The 22,142-nt window shown below is 41.8% G+C and overlaps 5 protein-coding genes across 5 annotated transcripts; 3 read left to right on the top strand and 2 right to left on the bottom strand.

Moving 5' to 3' along the window:
* Positions 1-1,107: 1,107 nt before the first annotated feature.
* LOC131878098 (uncharacterized) lies at positions 1,108-4,539 on the bottom strand. Its single transcript, XM_059223997.1, has 2 exons — positions 1,831-4,539; positions 1,108-1,789 (listed from the first exon to the last, which is right to left on the bottom strand). The coding sequence occupies exons 1-2, from the start codon at positions 4,193-4,195 to the stop codon at positions 1,134-1,136; spliced, it is 3,021 nt and encodes a 1,006-aa protein (XP_059079980.1). The 5' UTR covers positions 4,196-4,539; the 3' UTR covers positions 1,108-1,133.
* Positions 4,540-6,160: 1,621 nt separating this feature from the next.
* On the top strand, positions 6,161-11,730 carry LOC131877721 (ras GTPase-activating-like protein IQGAP1; the record flags this gene model as incomplete). The annotated part of the gene is given in 2 exon segments (XM_059223481.1): positions 6,161-6,534; positions 8,456-11,730. Coding segments are annotated over 2 exon segments (3,540 nt in total). The 3' UTR covers positions 11,627-11,730.
* LOC131877722 (uncharacterized) lies at positions 11,682-13,541 on the bottom strand. Its single transcript, XM_059223482.1, has 4 exons — positions 13,420-13,541; positions 12,858-13,053; positions 12,237-12,498; positions 11,682-12,165 (listed from the first exon to the last, which is right to left on the bottom strand). Exons 1-4 carry the CDS (start codon positions 13,478-13,480, stop codon positions 11,713-11,715), a joined length of 972 nt encoding a protein of 323 aa, XP_059079465.1. The 5' UTR covers positions 13,481-13,541; the 3' UTR covers positions 11,682-11,712.
* Positions 13,542-14,744: 1,203 nt separating this feature from the next.
* On the top strand, positions 14,745-16,761 carry LOC131878072 (uncharacterized). The gene is made up of 3 exons (XM_059223972.1): positions 14,745-14,888; positions 15,933-15,958; positions 16,111-16,761. The coding sequence occupies exons 1-3, from the start codon at positions 14,825-14,827 to the stop codon at positions 16,429-16,431; spliced, it is 411 nt and encodes a 136-aa protein (XP_059079955.1). The 5' UTR covers positions 14,745-14,824; the 3' UTR covers positions 16,432-16,761.
* Positions 16,762-21,082: 4,321 nt separating this feature from the next.
* Positions 21,083-22,142, top strand: LOC131878006 (uncharacterized). The gene is made up of 2 exons (XM_059223883.1): positions 21,083-21,304; positions 21,481-22,142. The coding sequence occupies exons 1-2, from the start codon at positions 21,122-21,124 to the stop codon at positions 21,811-21,813; spliced, it is 516 nt and encodes a 171-aa protein (XP_059079866.1). The 5' UTR covers positions 21,083-21,121; the 3' UTR covers positions 21,814-22,142.

Here is a 22,142-nt window from a genome sequence, read left to right as displayed (position 1 = left end):
GAAAAAAAGAGTTAAGAACCTGTCTTTCAAATACCTTTTTTGGGTATATTAGAGGTATATGGCAAAGGTTTTAAAGACTTATCTTGCTCTTGGAACCACCAATGAGCAATTTTTGAAGTAGAGGATAAGTTTCATACAGAATATCCTTTATATTTGTTGTTTTAAAGGTTCGTATTTTTGGACACTTTTGGACACTTTTGGACACTTTTGGACAGGGGTGGACAAAAGTGTCCAAAAATGAAATGCCCACCCTGGTGGTAATTGGTCTTATTCGGAAAATGGGGTACCCCACGTGGTTTCGTGAACGGAAATTTTGAAATGCGACAGTACTAAATTTTACCCAGTCGCATTTCAAAATGTGCCTTCACGAAACTATCTGATACTCTCACTAGGTGCAACTAGGTACAAATCGCATCTCAAAATATGCACTCACGAAACCATGCGGGGTTCCCCATTGGACCTCTTCTGTGCTTCCAGTGCTAACATTATTGATATTGGTTGGGCATTAGTCCGATTCTTTAAGTTTTATTGCAACATGACATGAATTGCCCTAACATCAGCGAATAGCATTAACCCCCCACGTAGCCACTACAATCCTGTCACCCAGGGCACGGGCTTCCAGCGATGAGATTGCGAACGGAAGCAAAAAATTCTTATCGCCTGAACCGCTCACTTTATTATAAATAAGCACTTCAAACGGCCTCAAAATCTGCTTGAATAGATGAACTTGGCCGAGGCGATACTCGGGAGGCATGTCCAAAGCTATGTAGTCTTTACAAGTGAATAATATAAAAAATGACCTGCCCTGAATTGGAGAGAGCTACGTTTCTTATTTTATTGCTTTAATTCGAAAAATGGCTCAGAATCGGTATGACCTAGAGTAGGCCGATTTGGAGGGAAGTCCAAAGTTCTAGACTAGGGATACAATGTGTAGTTTCCCTACAGTGTCTTGAATCTCTTCTCATACGTAATTATTAACCCACTGAAGGGCAGCCCAGAAGCCCTCATCGTATGAATAGTTTTTGTAAGAGGAAAATAGAAACGACCCAAGGAAAAACAATGGCACCATATGATACCCTTTGCTTATAAAGTAAAGACCTGAGTGAGTCAGTTAATAAGAAGTTTTATTTCTATCACCGTTTCATTCCGAGTTGTTCTTTCAAGAATTCGGCCTTGCCCGTTTTATTGACCATGTGCATGCCATGCCATTGGAAAGGATTAATACAAATCACTTTAAATCCTTCTTTCCCAATGTTTCTCACAGTTAAAGCCAAGAATCCTTTGAGCACCTCCTTGCTGAAGGCATAAGCTTGAGGCGCCATAATCAAGATGGCATAGCGAGTCCATTGCTTTTCCAGATCTGTCTCCTGATTAATTTCCGAACGATTTAGCACAGTGAGGGCGCGCATGGGACTGCCCTTCTCCTTCTTGACTGGTTTGCCCTCTGCATTCATCACCACTTCAAAGTCTATGAAGGAGTAATAAGGTGTGAAGAGGTGCTCCTGAAAGTATTCTCGCCCGCCCAAGATCTCGCCCAGGATGAGTTGGACCTCTTGCCGCATATTAGCCGTGTATAACATAACCCAATTTCGACTGGCCACGTCCACCGGAGTGAGGTCATCTTCCAACCATGGCACTTTGTACTCGGGACTATTCAGGATCACTGAACGATTCAGCATGAGAACAGATCGACGTATCCGACTGGGATACCCGTTAACCCCTGTTTCGGCACACANTCTCACAGTTAAAGCCAAGAATCCTTTGAGCACCTCCTTGCTGAAGGCATAAGCTTGAGGCGCCATAATCAAGATGGCATAGCGAGTCCATTGCTATTCAGGATCACTGAACGATTCAGCATGAGAACAGATCGACGTATCCGACTGGGATACCCGTTAACCCCTGTTTCGGCACACACCTTCAGCTCCTGATCCAAGCGGTCCATGAAATCGACGTTGAACAACTTACTGATTAAGGTCGGGCTCATCTGGTTAAAAAAAGAAAAAGCAATCCCACCTTGAAGGATCGTAATGGCGCTTTCGTAGTTCATATCCCGCACCAATGCCTTGGAACAGACATCAAAAAACTCGTTGGGGATGTGCCCGTCATAATTGGCAGTGAATAGGAAGCCAAGGACCACATTGGTCACGTAGTTATGTAAATGTTCTTGATGAGTTATGACGTACTTGATGGCCTTCTCAATGAAGTCGTTTGGTCGATCGATGTCCATGGTAAAGAAGAGATTCTTCATGGATTGACTGATTCGACGTACGGTGACCGCATTTAGGTCTAAGTCTGTCGGACTTACTAATTGGACTTGACCACGGACATTGACATCATAGGCCGAATCCGAAGCTTTTTGACGGCTATATTGGCTTTTCAGCAGAATGAATTTTTCAGGCGATGTCTGGTCGACGGCCAAGAGGTCTTGAGCTCGTTTGGAGAGAGCCAGCTGAATGGTTTGGAAATTCTGGTAGGTCCTGGCGCTAGTCTGCTTGGTGCGCGTTTCCAAGCTTCGCGAAATCAACAGAATACAGAACGCATTCATGTTTGGAACCATCTGCAAGAAGCGTTGAAGGAGTGGTTCGCTCACTTCTCCATCATACGCGATGATGAAACTCAAATGACTGCTAAAACGGCCTGGGAACGGGCACGTCATAATTGTCTCTCTGATCAAGGCCACAGCTTTTTGTTCAAAGTCCACGTCACGAATCTTGTGTGACATGTTATTGGCTAAATCATAATACCGCACAATGAGTCGGTGAAAATCTGGAGGGTTGTTCTTACATGCCTCCAAAGCACGGGTCAGCACAGCCTTGCTCACGGATTCATGGAACAAGCCAGCACACCGCAGGATATCAAAGACACAACTCATCACCATTTGACTTTGAGGGTGGCTTACGGCTTTTTTGATGCTCTGACTGAGATAATTGGGTGGCCAAATGAACACGTCTAATGTGGCTAAGGCACGCACCAACTCCATTTCAAATACGAAATCGGACTGGGGCTTGGCCTTGAGCTCCTCATACATCTTGGTTAACACGTCCGCCAATTCGTAATGAATGCTCACGGGATCCTTGTTCTTACTCACCAACCTATTCACCACAAGCAACTGAACCGGACTAAGGGTGTGAATGCGGCCGGTCAGTTGTAAGATGATTTCACGCACGAAATGAAAATTGGAAAAGTGCCAGTCACGTTTGGCCAATGAGATGGAGAGGACCTTGACTAATGAGCTCAAAGCTTCATCCCCGGCAAACTCACCCTGAGCCAAAAGTGCCTTGATCCGCCTACAGAAGCGATCCATAAATTCATTACTGACCACACGGCTGAGCGCATTGACGCAAATGGCAATCTTTCGGATATCTTCTGCATTTTCAGCGCTCTCTACAAACTTCTCCAAATAAGGAAGGGTGGGTGCCAAGGCCATATGCCAAGACAAGCTAGCCTCGCGCACACGCGTCTCGAGTGAGTTCCGTCCGCGCAAAGCCACGCAAAAGTAAGCCAGAGCGTCCAAATCCATGGTGCTAATGTGCCGTTGCAAATGGATCTGGAGGCGCATCATCATCTCCCGCCCCATTGGCACCTCTAAACGCAGTAAAGCCAAGAAGGTGTAGGCCCCGTGGCTCAAGGTCTGTTGGGCCATGTTCCGCTCAATAACCTGGAGAATTCGCTCGAAAGTAGGATGACCCAAAACCTGTGGTCCAAACTTGGGCGACGGCAAATAGTTCACCTTCTCCGCGGTGAATTTTTGTAAATGGAACAAACTGGCCAGCGCTTGCTCTGCCTGACTTAGACTTATGTCTTTCACATCTGCCAAGTGTTCAAAGACCTGAGCCAAGCTCTGAGCTTGGCAGAGCCCGAAGACCACCTGGTCTCTTGACTCGGGGTGCATGATATTTCTCATGTGCTCCATGGGGTCCTCCTCACCAAACACGTCCTCCAAATAATGTTCAATCAGACGCGAATCTGTGACCTTGCTGAATTGGCGCTGCTGCATGTGTGGGGGGTCAGCTGACGTGGGGGCGCTAGCTTCATGAGCGCGATGACCGGGCGATGATAGCCAGATGGGTCGCAACTGATTGACAGTGGCGCAGGACGCGCCGGGAGCCCAGTGATCGCGTATGGTGCTGGCCCACGTTCGGCGAGCCAAGCGTAGCGGGAGAGCGCTCAATTGCGCCGAACGGCACCACCACATGATAGAATGTTGGGCGTAAATTCAGGGCATGATGTTCCCAATTCCAATGTGAGACCAAGCCTCTCTTTTCTTCTTTGTCAGTTTCTTACACTCCTGCTATGTCTTTAACATGTGCCTGAGTAGGTTTGTTGTGATCGAAACCAAAACAACAACAAAAACTTATGAAAAGGTCCACAGAGCAAGCTAGAGTGGAAACAAACAATGATCATTGCCTCCAACAGGGTTGAAGAGACTCATTCATTGCAATCACCATGAAAGCATGGTCCATAACTAGGCAGGATAGCAGTAAATAAATAACAATCATTTTCTCCTTTTTTTCTAAACTAAGTCTGCAATTTTTATGATCCAACCCAAAGCTACCTTTATTTTTGTATTCTTCTCATGACAACTGAAAAAAGTAAAAGCAATTGATAATGAAAATGGACATTCTAAATAGAAAATATCAGGGCTAAGCTGTGTGCTTACTTTTAGTAACATGCAGGAGGTCCATGGTTTTTTATATTGGTGGGTTGTCAACATACAAAATATCTTACAAGAAAGCAAGGTGGAAAATTACCACCGAAGACCTTCCATATTCCAGCGAACTACACTAAACACGTTGCCACGTCTCTTCAATGATCTCATAAACCAGACGAAGGCGAATTTTAGCGCCCTATCTATGCGTCGGAACGGTTTGGAGATATGAATTCATAATATGTAATTGATAAAATGATCAATTAACAATTTCATAACACAAGACGTGTAAAAAGCCACCAGTAATAACAAGAAAATAAATATTTAGCCATTTTAACACTATCATAAATTGGGGTATGCTAGGTTTTCCATTACAACTTTTTGTTCATAATCATGAAATTTAAGACCAGAAAGGTGTTTCATCCGAAAACGGAAGGATTAGAATTGTGGAAATAACAATAAATAATCACTACAAGAGCTATAGTATTGAAGCTGAAAAAGTAATTCGCATTTTATTTGGTTTCTTCTTTTTCAGTAAAAAGAAATAGTTGTTTTGTTTTTAAGCACCTCTTTACCATTTTTAACAAATAGTAAAGAGGTACATGAAGAGTTAAGAGTAGGCGGTTTTAAGCTTCTTCATGGCAAACATTTAGGAGTTTTCGGGAACAGAGTCAGTCAGCTCAGGGATGGGCGTCTCTAAAAATATTTTTGGATCACAGAGGTATTAAGGTGACTGTTTCATTTTTTAAATAACAACAGGATCTCACACAAAAGCACATGGTAATTGAAACTGAGTGTATGTTCCATTTCAAATCCAACGACAATATTAAATTTCATTCATATTGAAACATGGGGTGGGTGGGGGTGGGTATGGTGTCAATAAATATCTTCCAATTAGAGGGAAATGAAGAATGCAATGACCTTCAGTAATATGGTCACCCTGTTTCCGTTCTCACGCAAAAGAATTTCAGGCTTGCAAAATTGAAAGAAGTGTGACTGTGCTGAAATTTCAACGACATTCTCTCCCTCAAAACGTGCTTAGTTACGCGCAATGACGTAATCTTAAATAGTCAGATGGGTTTCAAAGGCTGAACTTAACACTCTACAAATGTATTTGCACAAAATGCCACCAGAAAAATGTGGCTGGCAGGCAGAGTAGCTCTTGGTCTAGATATTTTAACCCATTGACCAAAAACGACAAAATGACTTTCAAAAACGAGAAAGGAGCCATTATCTCTGGCATATGTCGTTTCCAAGATTTCCTGGACCCTAACAGTCATTCGTTCATGTAAAAACACCTTCATCCTCATTATCCCCCCCCCAAGTCCACTCCCAGCGAACTTTGAATCTGACCTAAAACGAGAATGTCTTTTGGCCGCACTGTCCCCTTGTTTTCAAACGGCTCAGGGAAAAAAAACGAACGAACGAAGAAACGAAGGAACGAACGGATTTGTCTGCCCACGCATCCACCGGAAAGATCCGTCAGCTTGAGCCTGATTTCCGACTTGAGGCCCACCATGAGTCCGGTGAGTGGCACGCCTACCGTGATTTGCGCCTCGGTGTGCGGAAAAACGGCCGACGAGATGGACGAGGAACGCCTGGAAAGTGACGCCTATCAGTACTTGTGTCATTTGGAAGAGGCTCGTCAATGGTTAGGCACCATTTTGAATGGGCGGGAGTTGCCGCCCACGGGTCAATTCGAGGAGCATTTACGTAATGGGGTGTGTCTAGCCCTGTTGGGCCACGCCCTATCGCCGGATTGGGTGCCGCTGAAGCGGATTTTTGACGTGGATGAGAGTCGATTTCGTGAGCGCGGTTTGCATTTTCGTCACACGGACAATATCAACTACTTCTTGCAAGCCATCAAAAACATCGGATTGCCAGAGGTAAGTTAGAAATGAAGACTAAACTCTCATCCACCTGGGTCTACACATGCCCGATTTTGATGACATCTAACGGTTTATTCGACTTCAAATTTTGAGATAAAACGTGATCCAGAGCTCAAGCCTAGCAGCCTTTATGTATTGGATATGGGTTGAGCGGCCCTGGGTTCGATACCTGGTTACCCGAGTCCGAGCTTTCAAGTGGTTGTTAAATTACAACATGAGTAGCTCCTTGAAAAATTGAATGAGGCGAGTCTGTGGTCATGCCCAAGGGCGGGGTAAGCATTACTGATGGCGGTGATAATGGAGTGGGAGCATCGATTCATTACACCCATCGTCAGATGACAATCACAAATTGTCAAAACCGAAGCAATTAGGTCCCTTGGGAATGGAGAGATTTTCAAGGGCTCAGACGAATACGTGATTAAGGTATTTCTTACTTTGAGTGAATATCATCATTATTCCTATGGTCTCAAACAAGACGCATGAGTGTTTGTTGAGGTTCAATGTTAGTTCAGGATATTCCCAGTGGTGGGCACTGTTAGGTAAATCGGTAATTGGGCATAATGGTATGTCCAATTATGTGTACGTTGTGTGTTTATAATGGTAAACCTGAATGTACGACCTTTTTTCATTTCTTGATTTGATTATCCCCAGAGGTCAGAAAAATAATTCTTTTTGAGGGCAAAATAATCACTAAAAAGTCTTTGAAATCAAAAGCCCTCCGAATGGTTTCCAAGCTGGGAACCCCAAATTAATACCCTACACCATGCGGGTTTCTAGAATCAAATTTGGTTCCTCTATGTGTTTTATTTCAAGGTATATCTAAGGGTGAAAAGTCCCGGGCTGAAATGCAAATATTTTTAGACTTGCTCTTTTGTGTGTAAAGTATTGGTAATCTAGTTGCATTTTCAGGAAAAGCTTGAGCTTTTGCTAAAAAAGGCAAGCAGGAGCCATATGAGAATTAAAGAACTACTACTTTATTGGGACAAACCAAGAAGTTTGGGACAGTGAAATATTTTAAGGAGGTGCAAAAGGCATGTTTACAGTACATCTTAAAAAGTATCCATGAGCTTTTTCCTCTACCAGGTTTTAGAGTCAATTGCAGTGAATGCAAAGGTTTACACTTTTGAGCCCTCCAAAAAATCCAGGCTTGTCAAAACAATGATGTACTTGCTTATCTTACGGGTCCTTCGATGTTCCATTTCCCCCTCCCTACACACGCAATTTTTTTTATCAAAAGTTCGCAGAAAAATGTTTTTGACTAATAAAAATCTTCAAAAAAAAAATCAAATTGATGAAACATTTTTTCCTCCGAGCCCTGATTACCACCTTCATTTATTGTTAAAAATAGAACGATAAAACAAAACTTTAGCCAAAATAATTTTGTCGCTATCGAGTGAAAAATTTTTTTCAGTTAGTTTCCAAGCAATGAATAATTTAGATAGTAACTTTAAACGGATCTTAAAGCTTACGCCTTAACAAACAAGCTAATAGATTTATTTATAGAAAATGAACTTTCTAGTCTTATTTTCAGCCAAACCGTTGACATCGGTTATCAACATATGAGAATTTGTTACTCATCTTTGGTCATTTCATTATTTTTAAATAGATAGGTCGCAGTTTTGAAGTTTAAGCAAAAACTTGAAATCCTCCTTTCATAAAATATAATAGGAAAAATTGATTACGGATTTTATTGGTCTCAAACCGTTTGATTGAATTTTTTTTTCGTAAAGTCACTTACCTTAAAAGACAAGGGGGTTACAGAGTGCTTTTTAAGAATCTATATAGTAGATCAAGCAGGTCTATAATTGTGATACACTGGTTGAACACATAAAAGTTTAGTTATTTAAATGTTTAAGCCCCTTCGCGACTCTTTTTGGCTAACTGTTTTGATCAAAGTATCTTATGATTCTTTCTTTAGATCTTCACCCCAGAGACTACCGACATCTACGATCGTAAGAACATGCCCCGAGTGATCTTTTGCATCCACGCCCTCAGCCTATTCCTGTTCAAATTGGGCATTACCCCTCAAATCCAGGATCTCTATGGCAAAGTCACCTTCACCGAAGCAGAACTCCAAACGGCCCAAACTAATTTAGAAGAATTTGGGGGCCCACTGCCTCAGTTTCGACAAATTGGCGGTATGCTCAACGACAGCATCTCCAGCTCACCAAGTAAAATGAAGCCGATGGGAACACCGAAAATGGGTCGTTCCTTGGCAGACTACGAGATCACAATTCCAGAGTTGAAGCCCAATAAAAATCACCATTTCCATTCAATGGTCGAGGACGCAGACGAAGGGCCCGGCTTTGATGTCAGGAGTTTGATCGATTTTCAAGCTCGAGCTCGTGGATTCCTGGCCCGCCAAGAGCTCTACGCTCGATTGAAGCCTTACTACGATCAAATTGAGCGAGTCATCCAGGCTCAACGTCTCTGGCGCAGTATTCTTATTCGTCGACGATTTCAGGCTTTGGTGTATCAAGTGCTCCAAAACCGTCCCCGAGCGCCGAAAATCCGACCTTTGGCCCACTTTAGGCCTTACGAACGGCAGATTGTGGCGATTCAGCGCTCTTGGCGCCAATATCGCATCAACAAAGATCTGCTGGACCTGATGAAGGCGCGTGAGATCAATTTGCCTTTGGTGAGGCGGTTCATCCATCTTTTGGACACTCACGCTTTAGATTTTCATCAGGAGCTCTTGGCTCAGTCGCTCAAGGGCGAGATCACCAAAGCCATTCGCGAGAACCAGAAACTGGAGAAGGATCTGGACACAATGGATATCAAGATTGGGTTATTGGTGAAGAATCGAATCTCAGTTCAAGACGTAGTGAGCCACAGCAAAACGTTGAGTTCCAAGAAGAGCTCTGGTGGAGTACAGAGAAAGGAGACCTTTTACCTAAGTGGAACCTTAGGCGAATCCACTTTGCCTCGGATTGGCTTGAAAGCTTTGAAGAAAGAGAGCAAGGAGCGATTGGATGCTTATCAGCATCTCTTCTACTTGCTTCAGACGAACCCGCACTACCTGGCCAAGTTGATCTTCGTCATGCCTCAAATGAAGACCACCAAGTTCTTAGAGAGTGTCATCCTCACTCTATACAACTTTGGCACCAATCCCAGAGAAGAGTTTCTGCTCCTGAAATTGTTTAAACACGCTTTGGAAGAGGAAGTCAGGGTCAAAGTGGACAAGCCCAGTGATATCGTCACTGGTCAACCTTTGGTTCTCAAAATGATTGTGAGCTTTAATCGTAATGGCAAGGGACAAGCCAATCTGAGAGACATGCTTGGACCTCTCATTAATCGGGTCTTGGAAGACAAGACCCTTCAGATTAGTACCAACCCCGTGGAAATCTACAAACAATGGGTGAATCAATTGGAATTCGATTCAGGCAAATCTTGCGGATTGTCCTATGACGTGACCATGGACAAAGCCCTTGAACATGAAGAGGTTCGAAAGCGACTAGAGCGATCTATCACCAAATTGAAGCAAGTCTCCACGCTATTTTTGACTACGATCGTCAAAGCCAAGGCCAAGATGCCTTTCGGCATGCTCTTCATGGCCAAGGTTCTTTACAACGCATTACGAAAGAAGTTCCCTCAAATTCACGAGAAGGAGATCCTGAAAGTGATCGGGAACCTCATCTACTACCGGTACATAAACACGGCCATCGTAGCTCCAGATTCATGCGATATAGTGGACATCAATGCCACTGATAAAGCCATGAACAATGAACAGCGCAAGAACTTAGGCAGTATCGCCAAAGTGTTGCAATTCGCTGCTTCCAAGAAGGGCTTTGGTGAGGAATCCGCTCACTTGATGTGCCTGAATCAGTACATTATCGAAAGCCACGACAAGTTCAAGGCCTTCTTCGCCGATTGCTGCCGTGTGCCAGAACCTGAGGAAGAGTTCGCCATCGACTCCTACTCGGAAGCCTTGCTTTTGGCCAAGCCCGTGATTTACATTACTTTGGCCGAGATCTGCGACACTCATCAGTTGCTTCTGGATTATCGCTATCAAGTGGCCTCAAATGAGGATGACCCTATTCACGAACTTCTCGACGATTTGGGCGAACGACCTTCACTTTGCTCCCTGTTAGGAGCTGCTGACACCGAGTCCTCGGATGCCTCTCTAACGCATCTCAGTCAAACTGAAGTCTGCCTCACCCTGAGCAACAAGTTTGAAGTGCCTTTGGTGGATAAACTCAACATGGACCGGCTATTTTTGAAGACCAAACAACAGATTATGAGCATCCTTCCCTGCACACATGAGAATAATCTTCTGGGATGCTTAAAGTCTAGAACCACGGATGAGCAATCCCAAAAGTATTGGAAGATTGTGAAGAGAAAACGAGAAGCGGACAAAATATTTGAGAACAACAAATCCATGTTGGATCAAACCATCTCTTTCCCTGACGACGATATCCGGATTCCTTTGGATGATTGCAAACACGAGACGTTGAAGAACCTACAAATCCTGGAGCGGCATGGGTTAGTGACCATCAAGGACGGCTTCCAAGCCATCATTAACTCGATTGGCAAGGACATCGCCAATCAGAAAGCATACCGCTCTCGTCGTCGCACCGACATTTCTCGCCTCAAGAATACCCTGAGCGCATTGGAAATGAAGAGACAGTTTTTTGAGGACCAGATTGACTACTACCATCAATACCTCAAGCAATGTCTGGCCAATTTGAATGCTGATCCTGCCAAAGGCAAGAAGAAGGTGCGCTTCCACAAGGCCTTTGGTCACAGCACGTCTCATACGAAGAACGAAAAGAGGCTCCATTCTCGCCAGTCTATCAAATACACAGGATCGAAACTTCACGAGAAAGGTATCCTTCACACCATTCAAGGACTCCCGGCTAATCAGTTCAAGAACGTGGTATTCGAGTTTACGCCCAAAGACGAGGATGGCGTCTTCGAGGTGAATGTGTGCTTCATGGGGTCCAAGATGGAGTCCGTGGAAATTGACTTGCAGGAGTTGCTCCAGCTCCAATATGAAGGCGTGGCCATGATGAACATGTTTGGAAAGGCCCGGATCAACGTCAATCTACTACTGCACATGTTGAACATTAAGTTCTACGGGCGAAAATGACCAGTTAACAAATTATATGCTCTACTCTAACTTCCTTGCAACCTATCCTGTACAGTTTTCTTGTTAAAAACGATTTCCCAATATATTCAGTGATCGAGATCCAAGTATGTCGTTTTTCCATTTTCAATCAACCAATCGGTCAACGTCGAGTGATCTCCAAGGTGATCCAAGTTTACCATCTTTCCTCCCACACAGGAGTTTGTTTCGTAATCGTACGTAATTGTTGCCTTGGAAGTTTCAGGCTCAGGCGTGGAGGTTCGGATCTTCATGGGTTTACTCACTTTAGCATGACCTTTGGACACGAGAAACTCGGTCAAAGAAAGAGCCTTCCCATCCTTCTCCTGGAAGAAAAGCTCACCCTGTGCGTTGTAGCCGAATTGGTTTTCAGTATAATCTTTAAAATGAGCTTTCACGGGGAGAGACCTTTGGATCAGATCCTGAACATCAGCGAAAGCTTGTGGAGACCAGGTTTGGGAGCGAAATTGCCAAACCTTAGTGTTCATGGACAAGCTCCCTTTTATTGGCACCAGATTTGGAATCTAAGTGAGCAATGGTGGATCTTTAGCTAAAGAGGTTGGGGAATAACAGAGAGCTAGTCAGGAGTACAAACCTCAAGCAAAATGGATTGAGGCACGATATCCTTCCAACGAGATGGGATTTGGTAGAATCTGGTGGGATCTGCGCACACGTAGATTTGAGCTGAGTCGAGATCCCGACATTGCCATAGGCCATCTGAGGTGTCGATAGGTGTGGTATCGATCTTGACACGATGCCAACGATCACCCTTGTCTAAGAAGGCCAACCAAATCCCAAGATGAGAGTTGGGGAGGAATGGCTTCAAGAGCTGACTGCGAGCGGACTGAACCATTTCTCTGAAGGAAAGTGAGGGAAGGGCACCTTTGAGATCTTCCACGAGTTCACGAAGGTATGATGTAAAAAAAAAAAATTGCAAGATATCTCTCAGAAAGCAGAATTGTGGAGTAGAAGCCTTTCAAAGCCATTTACGAATTCATAGATTATAATGCGTTTCTGGTTAAATTTTGAGTAGTTATTCTAAAATTCTAGAAATTACTCAGGTTTATATGATTGAAACAAAATATGAAGCAATTCACAATGATCCTGACGTTCTGTAGGGTTTATCGAATTTTTTGGCACACAAAGCTCTGGCAAAGAAATTTGGTGGAACTGGGTGGGGGAATGAATGGCACTTGGAAACGGATGGCGAACATACTTTTGAAAGAGATCCTGGAAAGCTTGGTATTCCTCCACAGTGAGCCAGAAAAGATTGGGTCGTTCGCACCCACCAATGGCCACCGGACAAAGTTGAGAGGGCATCGAAGCTTTCCGGGCTTTTTGAATGGACCGCGGTGAACGAAGTTGAACCTTGGGTGGTGAATGCGACATGCTCCAGTGGTATTTATAGTAACCTACGACAAATCAAGGGTATCATTCAAATTAAGTGACAAAGTAACGATAAAATTACTGGAAATTTTGTACATGAGAGGAGGGCATATAATAACTCTGGAAACTGCGGAGATTCGCGCTAACTCAATATGCTTTTGACGACCTTCAGTGCTGCAGGTTCTGAACTAATGCTCGACTTTGGCTCAAGTAGAACGTCCCTTTTCGGTAGAATTAGGTTTGAGCACGTGCATTTTACTTTACAGACTAGACCTACATCGTGTTAAGAGTTACGGGTGTATGACTAAATAATATGATGGTTTATGTCGGCATCCCATCCATGTACATGAACCAACTCAAGTTTGGCAAAAGAATCGTAAAAAGAATCTTACGCGTGGATACGAAGAAACGCAAAGCGCAGAGAGAGGTGAACTTTTGTGGCTGACGATCCATCAACTTGTATGTTATGCAAAATCAGGGTTGCCACATGTGTACAGCCATTTTTCAATTTTGGTATAACTCAAGAAGGACATGGAGACCTCCGCTCAAGGAGTCAGCTGTGCATTTTTATTAAATCTGAGTTGAAGGAACTTACCTAGTTAGTTTTAGCACGATTGGGGCTTTGATTGACGAGTAACAGTCGATTACAATTTAGCACTGTCTCTAGTTGAGCGAGTCATTTGAAGGCAAATTGACACCTCAATCGTCCAAAAGGACGATTGTGGTGATGCAGGTTAATACATCGTACCAATGGCTGTACTGGATCTTAAAATGCCCTCAGTTCTACAAAAATCATTCAATCGCTCGGATTTTTCTTTTCCTAGGCTTCAGATTGCCATACCCGAAATTGGTTGCAAAATAAGCTTATTGACTTGACTAGAACAGACAATGATACTTTCGCAAGGAGCCTCCACATCCATGCATTCCGTCATCCTTGAATAACTGGATTTCTTTCTATAGGGCATGTGAGGCAAAGTAAATTCAAGAGAAATGTAGTGCAGCAACACTGATTTTCAGCATTTTGAGGACGTATAAATAAGACAAACATTGCATGGAGCCAATCTTCACTCGCACTCGCTCTTGAATCCAATTGAATTTTCCACTATCGAGTGATTTGTGCTACAAAACGCAAAAATATCTCATTTTTTTGCAGTTCTGTCACTGTTCTAAACTCTTGGTTCAATATCAGAATACTGCTTGCTTGAACGAGCAGGGAACAAATGACAAACTTAGCCTATGCCTGTTACAGGTTGGCTGTAATGTTTGTCTTTCTCAAAATGCTTAATATCAAGGCTGCCGCATTGCATTTTTGTTCAATTTCCTTCATATTTATTAACTTTCTGGCTGCCCCGGTTTTTCATTCCTGTAATCAAGCTAAAAAACGGAAAGACAAGTCATTGGAATTGGATGTTTAAAAAAAGAACCATATGAATGGTTTTGAAATTTTGCTATTCCTTGCCTTGTTCCATTCCGAAAATGAGGAACTCATATCAGACTTTCCTGCCTTATCCTTTTTGATTAAAGACAGGGAAGATATGATATAAGAATGCATTGAATAGATGCAAATCCATCTCAATCCCTCTCAATTAGTCAACCATCGTAACGGCGCCAAAAAGTGAAATCAAACAGATTTGATCTAAAGTTACCTCCTGTTTACAAAGCGAGAAATTTTGCAGTGGCACAAATTCTACTTTGGTTTGCGTGCTCTATGGAGCTCTTATCTGATTTCAAATTTCATATAGCTCTTGCATCGCGAAAATAGACCGTATTTGTCCAGTTATTCTTGTCAGGCCAACGATGAAGGTTCTTTCTTTCGTTTTGGTATTTTGGAACTTTTTTGGCCTCATTGTCACGCAAAATGGTAAGTTGTAATTGGTATCGACAGCATTGGCTGTAAATTAGATATTTAACACGAGATCGGATTAGCCTTTTTCAGCATTTCATAAACTCATTCCCTCAAGATTTTAGCAATGTCAACGACATTGTCAAAGACATTGACACGAAATGCATTTTTGACCATTTCATCTTTGGAAACGAAGAAAATATGCACGAAATGTGACCAAGGAAAATTCTTGCTCCAACGGTTTTCTTATAATTTTGGCCGGGTGATTGAGATAGTAGAAGAATTTAACACACTCTTAGACTTTCTGGACCCAAATCTGGACAATCATTGCCATGCTTTGACGTGACATGAACATAGGAAGATGAGATGATTATGTTGACTGGGCGAGACCGAACTCAAAGTTGCTAACTTAAAATTTATTTCCTTTGTTTTTTTTTCGCGCACCTAGCATCTCTGTATGGTGATGATCCCAGGAATACCTTGTTCACTATTTCATCCAAGAAATTATTTCATTCATTTAAGAGGTTGCAATTGTGTGATTTCAAATTGTGAATTTGAATTCATTTTCTAAAAATGTGACTGCCTCAGAAAAAATACCTTCACTGTCTCTGCTATCAACCTGATTTAGCAAAGGAATCTTACAGCGATTTGGGTAGCGACATCAATACAAGAGACAAGAAATTTTTGCTCTTTGAGTCTTTCAAGAACGACGTTACCAGTGAACAGAGACGGTAGGGTAGGGGGAAAATAGCTTTTCTCCAGTTGAAGTGAAAGCAATTTCTTTCACATAAGTTGGACTCTTGTCATCTGAAAAAGCGATCGCCAATTTTCAGTTCAACGGAACGCTTTCAATGTCGACAAGAGCCCAACTTGTGAGAAGGAAAGAGCGTTCGGTTTACCTGAATATAAGTGACGTTTCTCCCTCCCCACCCTGCTGTCTCTGTCTAATGGAGACGTATTTCTTGAGTCATTGAATGATTGAGGTCTCTTTGCAAAGTTTCATGATTCCCTATTTACATCACCGGGTTTGCTTCGATTAACCTTACACTTTTTTCATTACAGACGTGCAACCATTGGATGAAAGACCTGTAAGTAATATCAGGGGCCTTGTCAAAGAGAGAGCCACCTCTGGCAACTAGTACTTCTGTAACCTAAAGAAGTCATTTTCCAAAAAATAAAAATAAAATACCACAACAGCTTCATCAGAGATTTATAAAAGTTCCCTTGGACCTCTTTTCAGATACTAGCCATTGGACTCGTGGGCGTGGTTGGGGCTATTGGAGCGGGCTTAGCCATTGCCCAATCTGCCAATCAACGAGCAGAAATTCAGGACTCGATCAATTCCTTGAACACGGATGTGGCCACCCTGTCCACTTCTATCACGTCTGCTTCAACCACTTTGACAGAGGAAACCTCGCAAGCCACAATGAATAATGCCAATCTAAATTTGATCTGCTCGGCCATCGACACAATTTCAGGCCTCACACCTCCTACCACATTAGCTACATCGAGGACGACTTTGGAACTGATTAAGAGTACTTTGGCGATCACATGCACATAATCATATTACTCGATGTTTTTTGATGTTGTACTACAATGTTACTTTTTTCGTTTGGACAATAAATAAGTCTCAAAAAGAGCGAAATATTTGGTGACGTGACCTTTTTGTCTTGTCGGAGACACAATCTTGATCATTGATCGAAGAAAACGAATTGCCAATTATAGAGTGTGCCTTACTTATATTTAAGAAATAACTCAATGAACACAGCGCTAAAATTAGGATTGACGAGATAAGGCAATTCGTTGGTTACGGGCAGCCTTTCGACTTGAACTAGTTGAAGTAATGAAATATTCCAAGCGTACGCTTGAATATTTGAAGTGATAAATGACAAAGGGTTTTGGATACCCACGTCAGGCTTTCAATTATCTACAAAAAGACAATGAGAAATTGAAAATGAGGCAATTGATACGCAAGTCAAGCAATTTCTAGATTAAAGCTTGATTTGAAAAACCCTTTCTGAGGCAACGATGTGCTCCAAATATGAAGAAAGCGAAGCCAGTAAACCAAGAAGTTAGCGGATACGGTAGAACGATTTTCATAAAACATGTACAGAAAATTTTTTGGCTCTACTTTAGGGTTCTTTCAAGATCACTGAGATAGGAACAGCACAAAGACACTACCACAATTTGTGAAAACGAAAGTCCAAAAGCGCATAAATGATTCTCATACAGGGTGCAGCACTTCCTTTTAAACATCCGCTTGAAGGTGAATTAAATTTGCAAAATACCTAAATGTTTATAAGACTAATACCTAATATTGCCTCATTGAGATAAATAACATTGATTTATTTGTGCCCTTCGACTGACCATCATGAACTAAATAATTGCAATTATGTCTTAGAAAGCACAATAACAGATCTAATTTGTTCACATAGCAGTTTTCCAAGAAAATGTCAGCCTTTATGAATTAATGAACCTAATACATTTGGCATAATGTGAACGTTGGAGGATTCAAAGGGTTTGCATTTGAATAACTAGAAATTAGATTTTGTTGATCACACGAAATTTAAAATTCAAATTTGCTTGATAGCTTAGTCCCATAGCTATTATTCCCACTCTCTAGTTGCTTTATGTGGGAACTGTATAATCCCAATACTATTACGCTTTAGTAATAATGGAATAGCGGATAAAAATCAAGTTTGACAGCCTATTTTGGGGTATGTTATCGTGTTCAGCTTAGCAAGGAACCTTGTTTGTCTTTTTGCGTCATTGAATTACGCCAGGTAACTCTTTTCGAGGTAATTTGATTTGAGTACCCTATATCCCCTATTTAAATACTAATTCTTAAATGAACGCGTTTCACATCTTTATCCCCAATATCAGTTTATGAGCGTTGATGGATTTACATTGGACCTGGATTTAGAGGCTTTCAATAGATACCTCGATTGTCAGGGAAAAGCAGAACGAAAAAAATCGGAGATGGCAACAAACACCCTTGTATGCGCATTATGGTGTCCTGATTGAGACTAAATATGATATGCTTTCAGTCTAGAATAGGCCACATATTGCATAGTTCAACATTGTAATTGTGTCGTCCTTCATACAACATTACGTATCAAACATGCGGAACCACTAAGAGGTTTTCCAATAAAGAATATTTTGATCCGTAATATGAACTTGGTTGATATTTTCAATACGTATTTTTTACGCAATAAAATGACATTCATTTCTTTATGATTCGCTCTACGTAATTTTTCTGCACCCTGTTGAAATTATGGAACACACAATGGCGACCTTTTTACCGCAAAGCACAAAATGCACACCAGGAGAGCCTGCTTCTCAGGGCAAATCAGTGCCAGGAAATGAAATTGCCTCTCAAATCAGGAGTCATTTTGGCACTTTTCGGCAAATACCTTGCAAAAGTTATCAGTTACTTTTTGGAGCTCCCCTGGAAAACATCTTTAATTGAGAACTCCATTAAGGGTGGAAGCCACACTACCTCTTTGGAAAGGATTTGGTGTCTGAACCTGACTGATGTGGAAGCTCCTTCTCGTATGGGGCTTTGTCTTCCTTGAAGAGGCCACTTCAAATGAGTTGGAAATTGGTAAACGGAGCTGTGCATTCATGTGTGCTTGGTTGGGTTAAGATTTATTGGTTTTTGTACACGCGCAGGACACTTTTCAAGTACGGGTGGATTGAATTATGAGGCGGATATCGGTTCTTCCTCGGAGCTTCTCAAGCGATATGGTGGCTCTTCATATCCAATTCAGCATGGACATGACATTTTAAATGGCCCTGTAAGTATAGAGTACTTCAATGGGTTGTGTATTCTTTAAAAGTTATATCCCATATTTTGGCGTAACACCCCAGCAAAGGCACTTATTAACATGATCTGCAGTTTTTGGCAAGGATTATATTTTGCCATAAATATTTCACCTTTACATGGTCAAGAAAAGATCTGCTTGAGAAAATAACTTGGTGAAGATGAATTAGTTTCTGATTTTACGAGTAGCGAAGTGATATTCCTTTAAAAATAAAATTGAAAATTCATCCATAGTTTTCAAAATAAATTCCACTTGTAACGGTACTCTAAACTCCAAATTAATTATCTCGTACATTGTTCAGGAGGTTTAACCTTGTGTAAATGTCAATCTTAGTATAAAGTGCCTTGAATAACACTTTCGCTCATACAATCGATTTTAATTAAAGAACATCAACTATGTTCACTTTGAATCTTGTTCTTTATCAAGAAGATGGCATCGTTTTGTGTTCATAATTTATATATAAGCTGTCTGAAAAAGGACCAATAATTCTTACATTCGACTAAACCATCAAACATGATATTTTGTATCACCCTCTCGTTAGGCCCCAACCCTCGGGGTTTTGGTGCTCGGGGCCTTTTTCGGCGGAGCCGTGGCTGTGTTTCAAGCGGCTGAGGCCAGAGCCAACTTGCAAAGTCAGGCCGACAATGTCAGAAATCAACTCAACACGGCTCGAACCAACTTCAACTCCTTGACGACCTCGATTACTACCTTGAGTTCTTCACTGGTCTCCGCGGCTCCTAGAGCTTCTGCAGCCTGTTTGGCTATCGCCACCGCAGCTGCAGTTCCCGCAGGAACAACTAATGCGGACATACTTACCTCCCTCACTGAGGTCATTGAAGCTTTTGGAGCTTCATCTTGTCCGCCATGATAGGTATTGCTGTATTTGTTTCTAGTTGTTCTTAAATCTTATTATCTTATTTGTCAAACATGTGTTTTTTTGTTGTGCTTATCCTTCATCTTTTACTGGTTATGACCCCTCCCATGACGATTTTTGAAAACCAGTCTTCTTCACAAGCTTGATTGATATGATCGTGGGTTGTCCGCATTAGATGAAGAATGACCGTTTTGTCGTGATTTCCATTCCAACAAATGCTAGTTGTTGCACTTCATGTATTGATCGAGAATAAATTGCATAATTAAATGTTACTTTATCATCCAAGTGTATTGGTTCTTTTAGACAATGTCGAATCAGCCGTTTTAAGAATCGCAGAGGAAAGAAACAAAAATCACCGTAAAGTGCATTTGGCAAATTGATTCATTCCTGATGTCTGTATTTTTCTAATTAAGTTTCCTCATCATGATTTTTGATTCAAAACCGAATAAACCCAGCTTTCAATCCACCTCCTTTGAGCTATTTGACAAATTAAAGCCGTTCTGATTCGAAGAAACCCCCTCCTTAATTAAAGAAAACATTGTTCTCTGTGACACGACAATCAATAACTACATTAGTTCGACAATACTGTATAGCATATACCAAATTACCAATCCTTTCTCCTGCTGACCGTTTACATCCCGTTAATGCCATCAAAATGGCATTTCAGGCTCTCCAGGTATAAGTTACCAGCCCAGGCGTTAACTAAAGCGTGATGGCTTTAGCCAGAACTATCACCTTCATCTTAGTTGCAATTAGTCTACTCTACTTTCGTTTTTACGTTCGTTAAGCAATCCCTTAATTCGCGTAATTTTTTTGGCTCCTTTGATCCGATCTTATCTCGGTCATTGCTGTTGAATTTTACAGGGTTGACCATGATTTATCGGACATAATAAGTTGCCCTTTTTGCAGGCAACTCATATTTCCTTTCGCGTGAGGTTTTGTGATTGACCATTTCAATTTCGATATCAAGTGTCATTTGATAAGGAATTTTTCACGGTATGAGCTTGTCGTACCTCTAGCCGGTGGAAAAATCTAAACCTTGAAGGCAAATCTGCACGTGCCACATTAGGTATTGCTGAATTAATCAATACACATGATTTGGTTCATTTACCCCAATCATTAAGCAACTTTTAAGCAATATTTTACTTGAGTGCGGTGATGCAAACCCAATCTCAAGAAAACCAGTGCCAAATATCTTTCGAACTATTTTCTCCTGATTTAAGAGTAATGACGTTATCAATTTTATTAATTTCGTAAATCTGGGATTGGCTCACTTTTAAATAATATAGATGCGAGTATTAAAGCTAACAGATCCTTAAAGGAATATTATTTGAAATGCCAACACCAGCACTTTATGTTTATCCTCTATTTCATTCTCCTTAACACAAAACCATGTCTTTGTTGTGTCCAAGAACATATGGCTACCCCTGTAGAAGTGAAAGCAATCCCAAGATGAACATCAACTCGAAGTTGAAACTGGAACTGAATCAGTAAGGTGACAGACTCCAATCTGTTTGGAGACCTCCATTCTAGGCTTGGACCTCCATTGCATCATGCAACAACTTTACATTTTGGTTGCTGCCATTACCCTCGCTCGTAGTGATGAATACCCAACTGATTACATTGCACCTCCGACAGATCTTCAAGAATATTACCCTCAATCCTATCCCGAAGCATACAACCCATATTACATTGATTCGAGAACCGTCTTCTCGGGGGAAAATGGAGGAATCGGGGTAAGCTATAAAAACTTGTTCTTTTTTTCTTTTTTAGAATTGAACTCTGCTACTTTTTCAATAAAAAATGATATAAAAGCAGACAAGGTTGGAAAGAAATATGTCCAAAATGAGTCTCAAAACTCCGTTCTGCGTCATAGTATTTCACGATCATTAACGGGATTATAACATTTCAGATTCCCGTGGTTGCGGCATTGGGTGTGGGCGGTCTAGCTGTCGGATTGGCTATAGTTCAACACTCGGCCCTGAAGAGGGAACGGATTCGGAGCCAGGTCTCGACCGATCAGACGATTGCCGCAGCCCTAACATCGTTGACAACCTCGCAAACCTCATCCTTGGCCTCTTTAGTGACAGCACAAGCGCCAGTGACGGCAAGGGTGGATCAAGTCTGTTCAGCCTTTACCGCCGCTTCTGCAGCCATTCCCGACCCAGTCCCTTCCACCGTCCCTACTGTAGCACCTGTTGTGGCTGCGTTTTTGGCCGCCTTACAAAATAATTTGTGCGTTTAAAACCAAATGATATGTATTTACTTGTTAAATCATAGATGGGAAGACAAGTGGCTTAGCTCATTGACTTTTGTTAAATGGGAATGAAAGCCTTTGAGCCATACCACATCAGCAATTGTCATTTGTGTCGCCATGCATTTCATTCAATGTGCTGTTATGCCTTTATTCTTGTTTTGAATGTGTTTAGATTGATAAGGATCATCTGCTTGGTTCATGTATCGTTCTTTGACGAAAATGCTCCATTTGTGCAAAGTTTTATTTATTTTTGAAATACAAGATAGATTAAAAACACTAATCAACCAGTCTACTCTCTGTGAGCTTGTTCCTACCCT

This window comes from Tigriopus californicus, chromosome 3, assembly GCF_007210705.1.
Source record: "Tigriopus californicus strain San Diego chromosome 3, Tcal_SD_v2.1, whole genome shotgun sequence".
NCBI classification, from domain to species: Eukaryota; Metazoa; Arthropoda; class Copepoda; order Harpacticoida; family Harpacticidae; genus Tigriopus; species Tigriopus californicus.
Note: the sequence above shows the minus strand (reverse complement) of the source record. Positions and strands in the feature narration are given on the sequence as shown.

Bases quoted from the DNA above. Each gene is read 5' to 3' on its own strand.
- LOC131878006 (XM_059223883.1), top strand. From the start codon at position 21,122: ATGCAACAACTTTACATTTTGGTTGCTGCCATTACCCTCGCTCGTAGT. The intron at 21,305-21,480 runs GTAAGCTATAAA...ATAACATTTCAG, and splicing joins GGGAAAATGGAGGAATCGGG to ATTCCCGTGGTTGCGGCATT.
- LOC131878072 (XM_059223972.1), top strand. From the start codon at position 14,825: ATGAAGGTTCTTTCTTTCGTTTTGGTATTTTGGAACTTTTTTGGCCTC. The intron at 14,889-15,932 runs GTAAGTTGTAAT...TTTTCATTACAG, and splicing joins CCTCATTGTCACGCAAAATG to ACGTGCAACCATTGGATGAA. The intron at 15,959-16,110 runs GTAAGTAATATC...ACCTCTTTTCAG, and splicing joins AACCATTGGATGAAAGACCT to ATACTAGCCATTGGACTCGT.
- LOC131877722 (XM_059223482.1), bottom strand. From the start codon at position 13,480: ATGGATCGTCAGCCACAAAAGTTCACCTCTCTCTGCGCTTTGCGTTTC. The intron at 13,054-13,419 runs GTAAGATTCTTT...GATTTGTCGTAG, and splicing joins GCGTTTCTTCGTATCCACGC to GTTACTATAAATACCACTGG. The intron at 12,499-12,857 runs GTATGTTCGCCA...ACTTTCCTTCAG, and splicing joins TTCCAGGATCTCTTTCAAAA to AGAAATGGTTCAGTCCGCTC.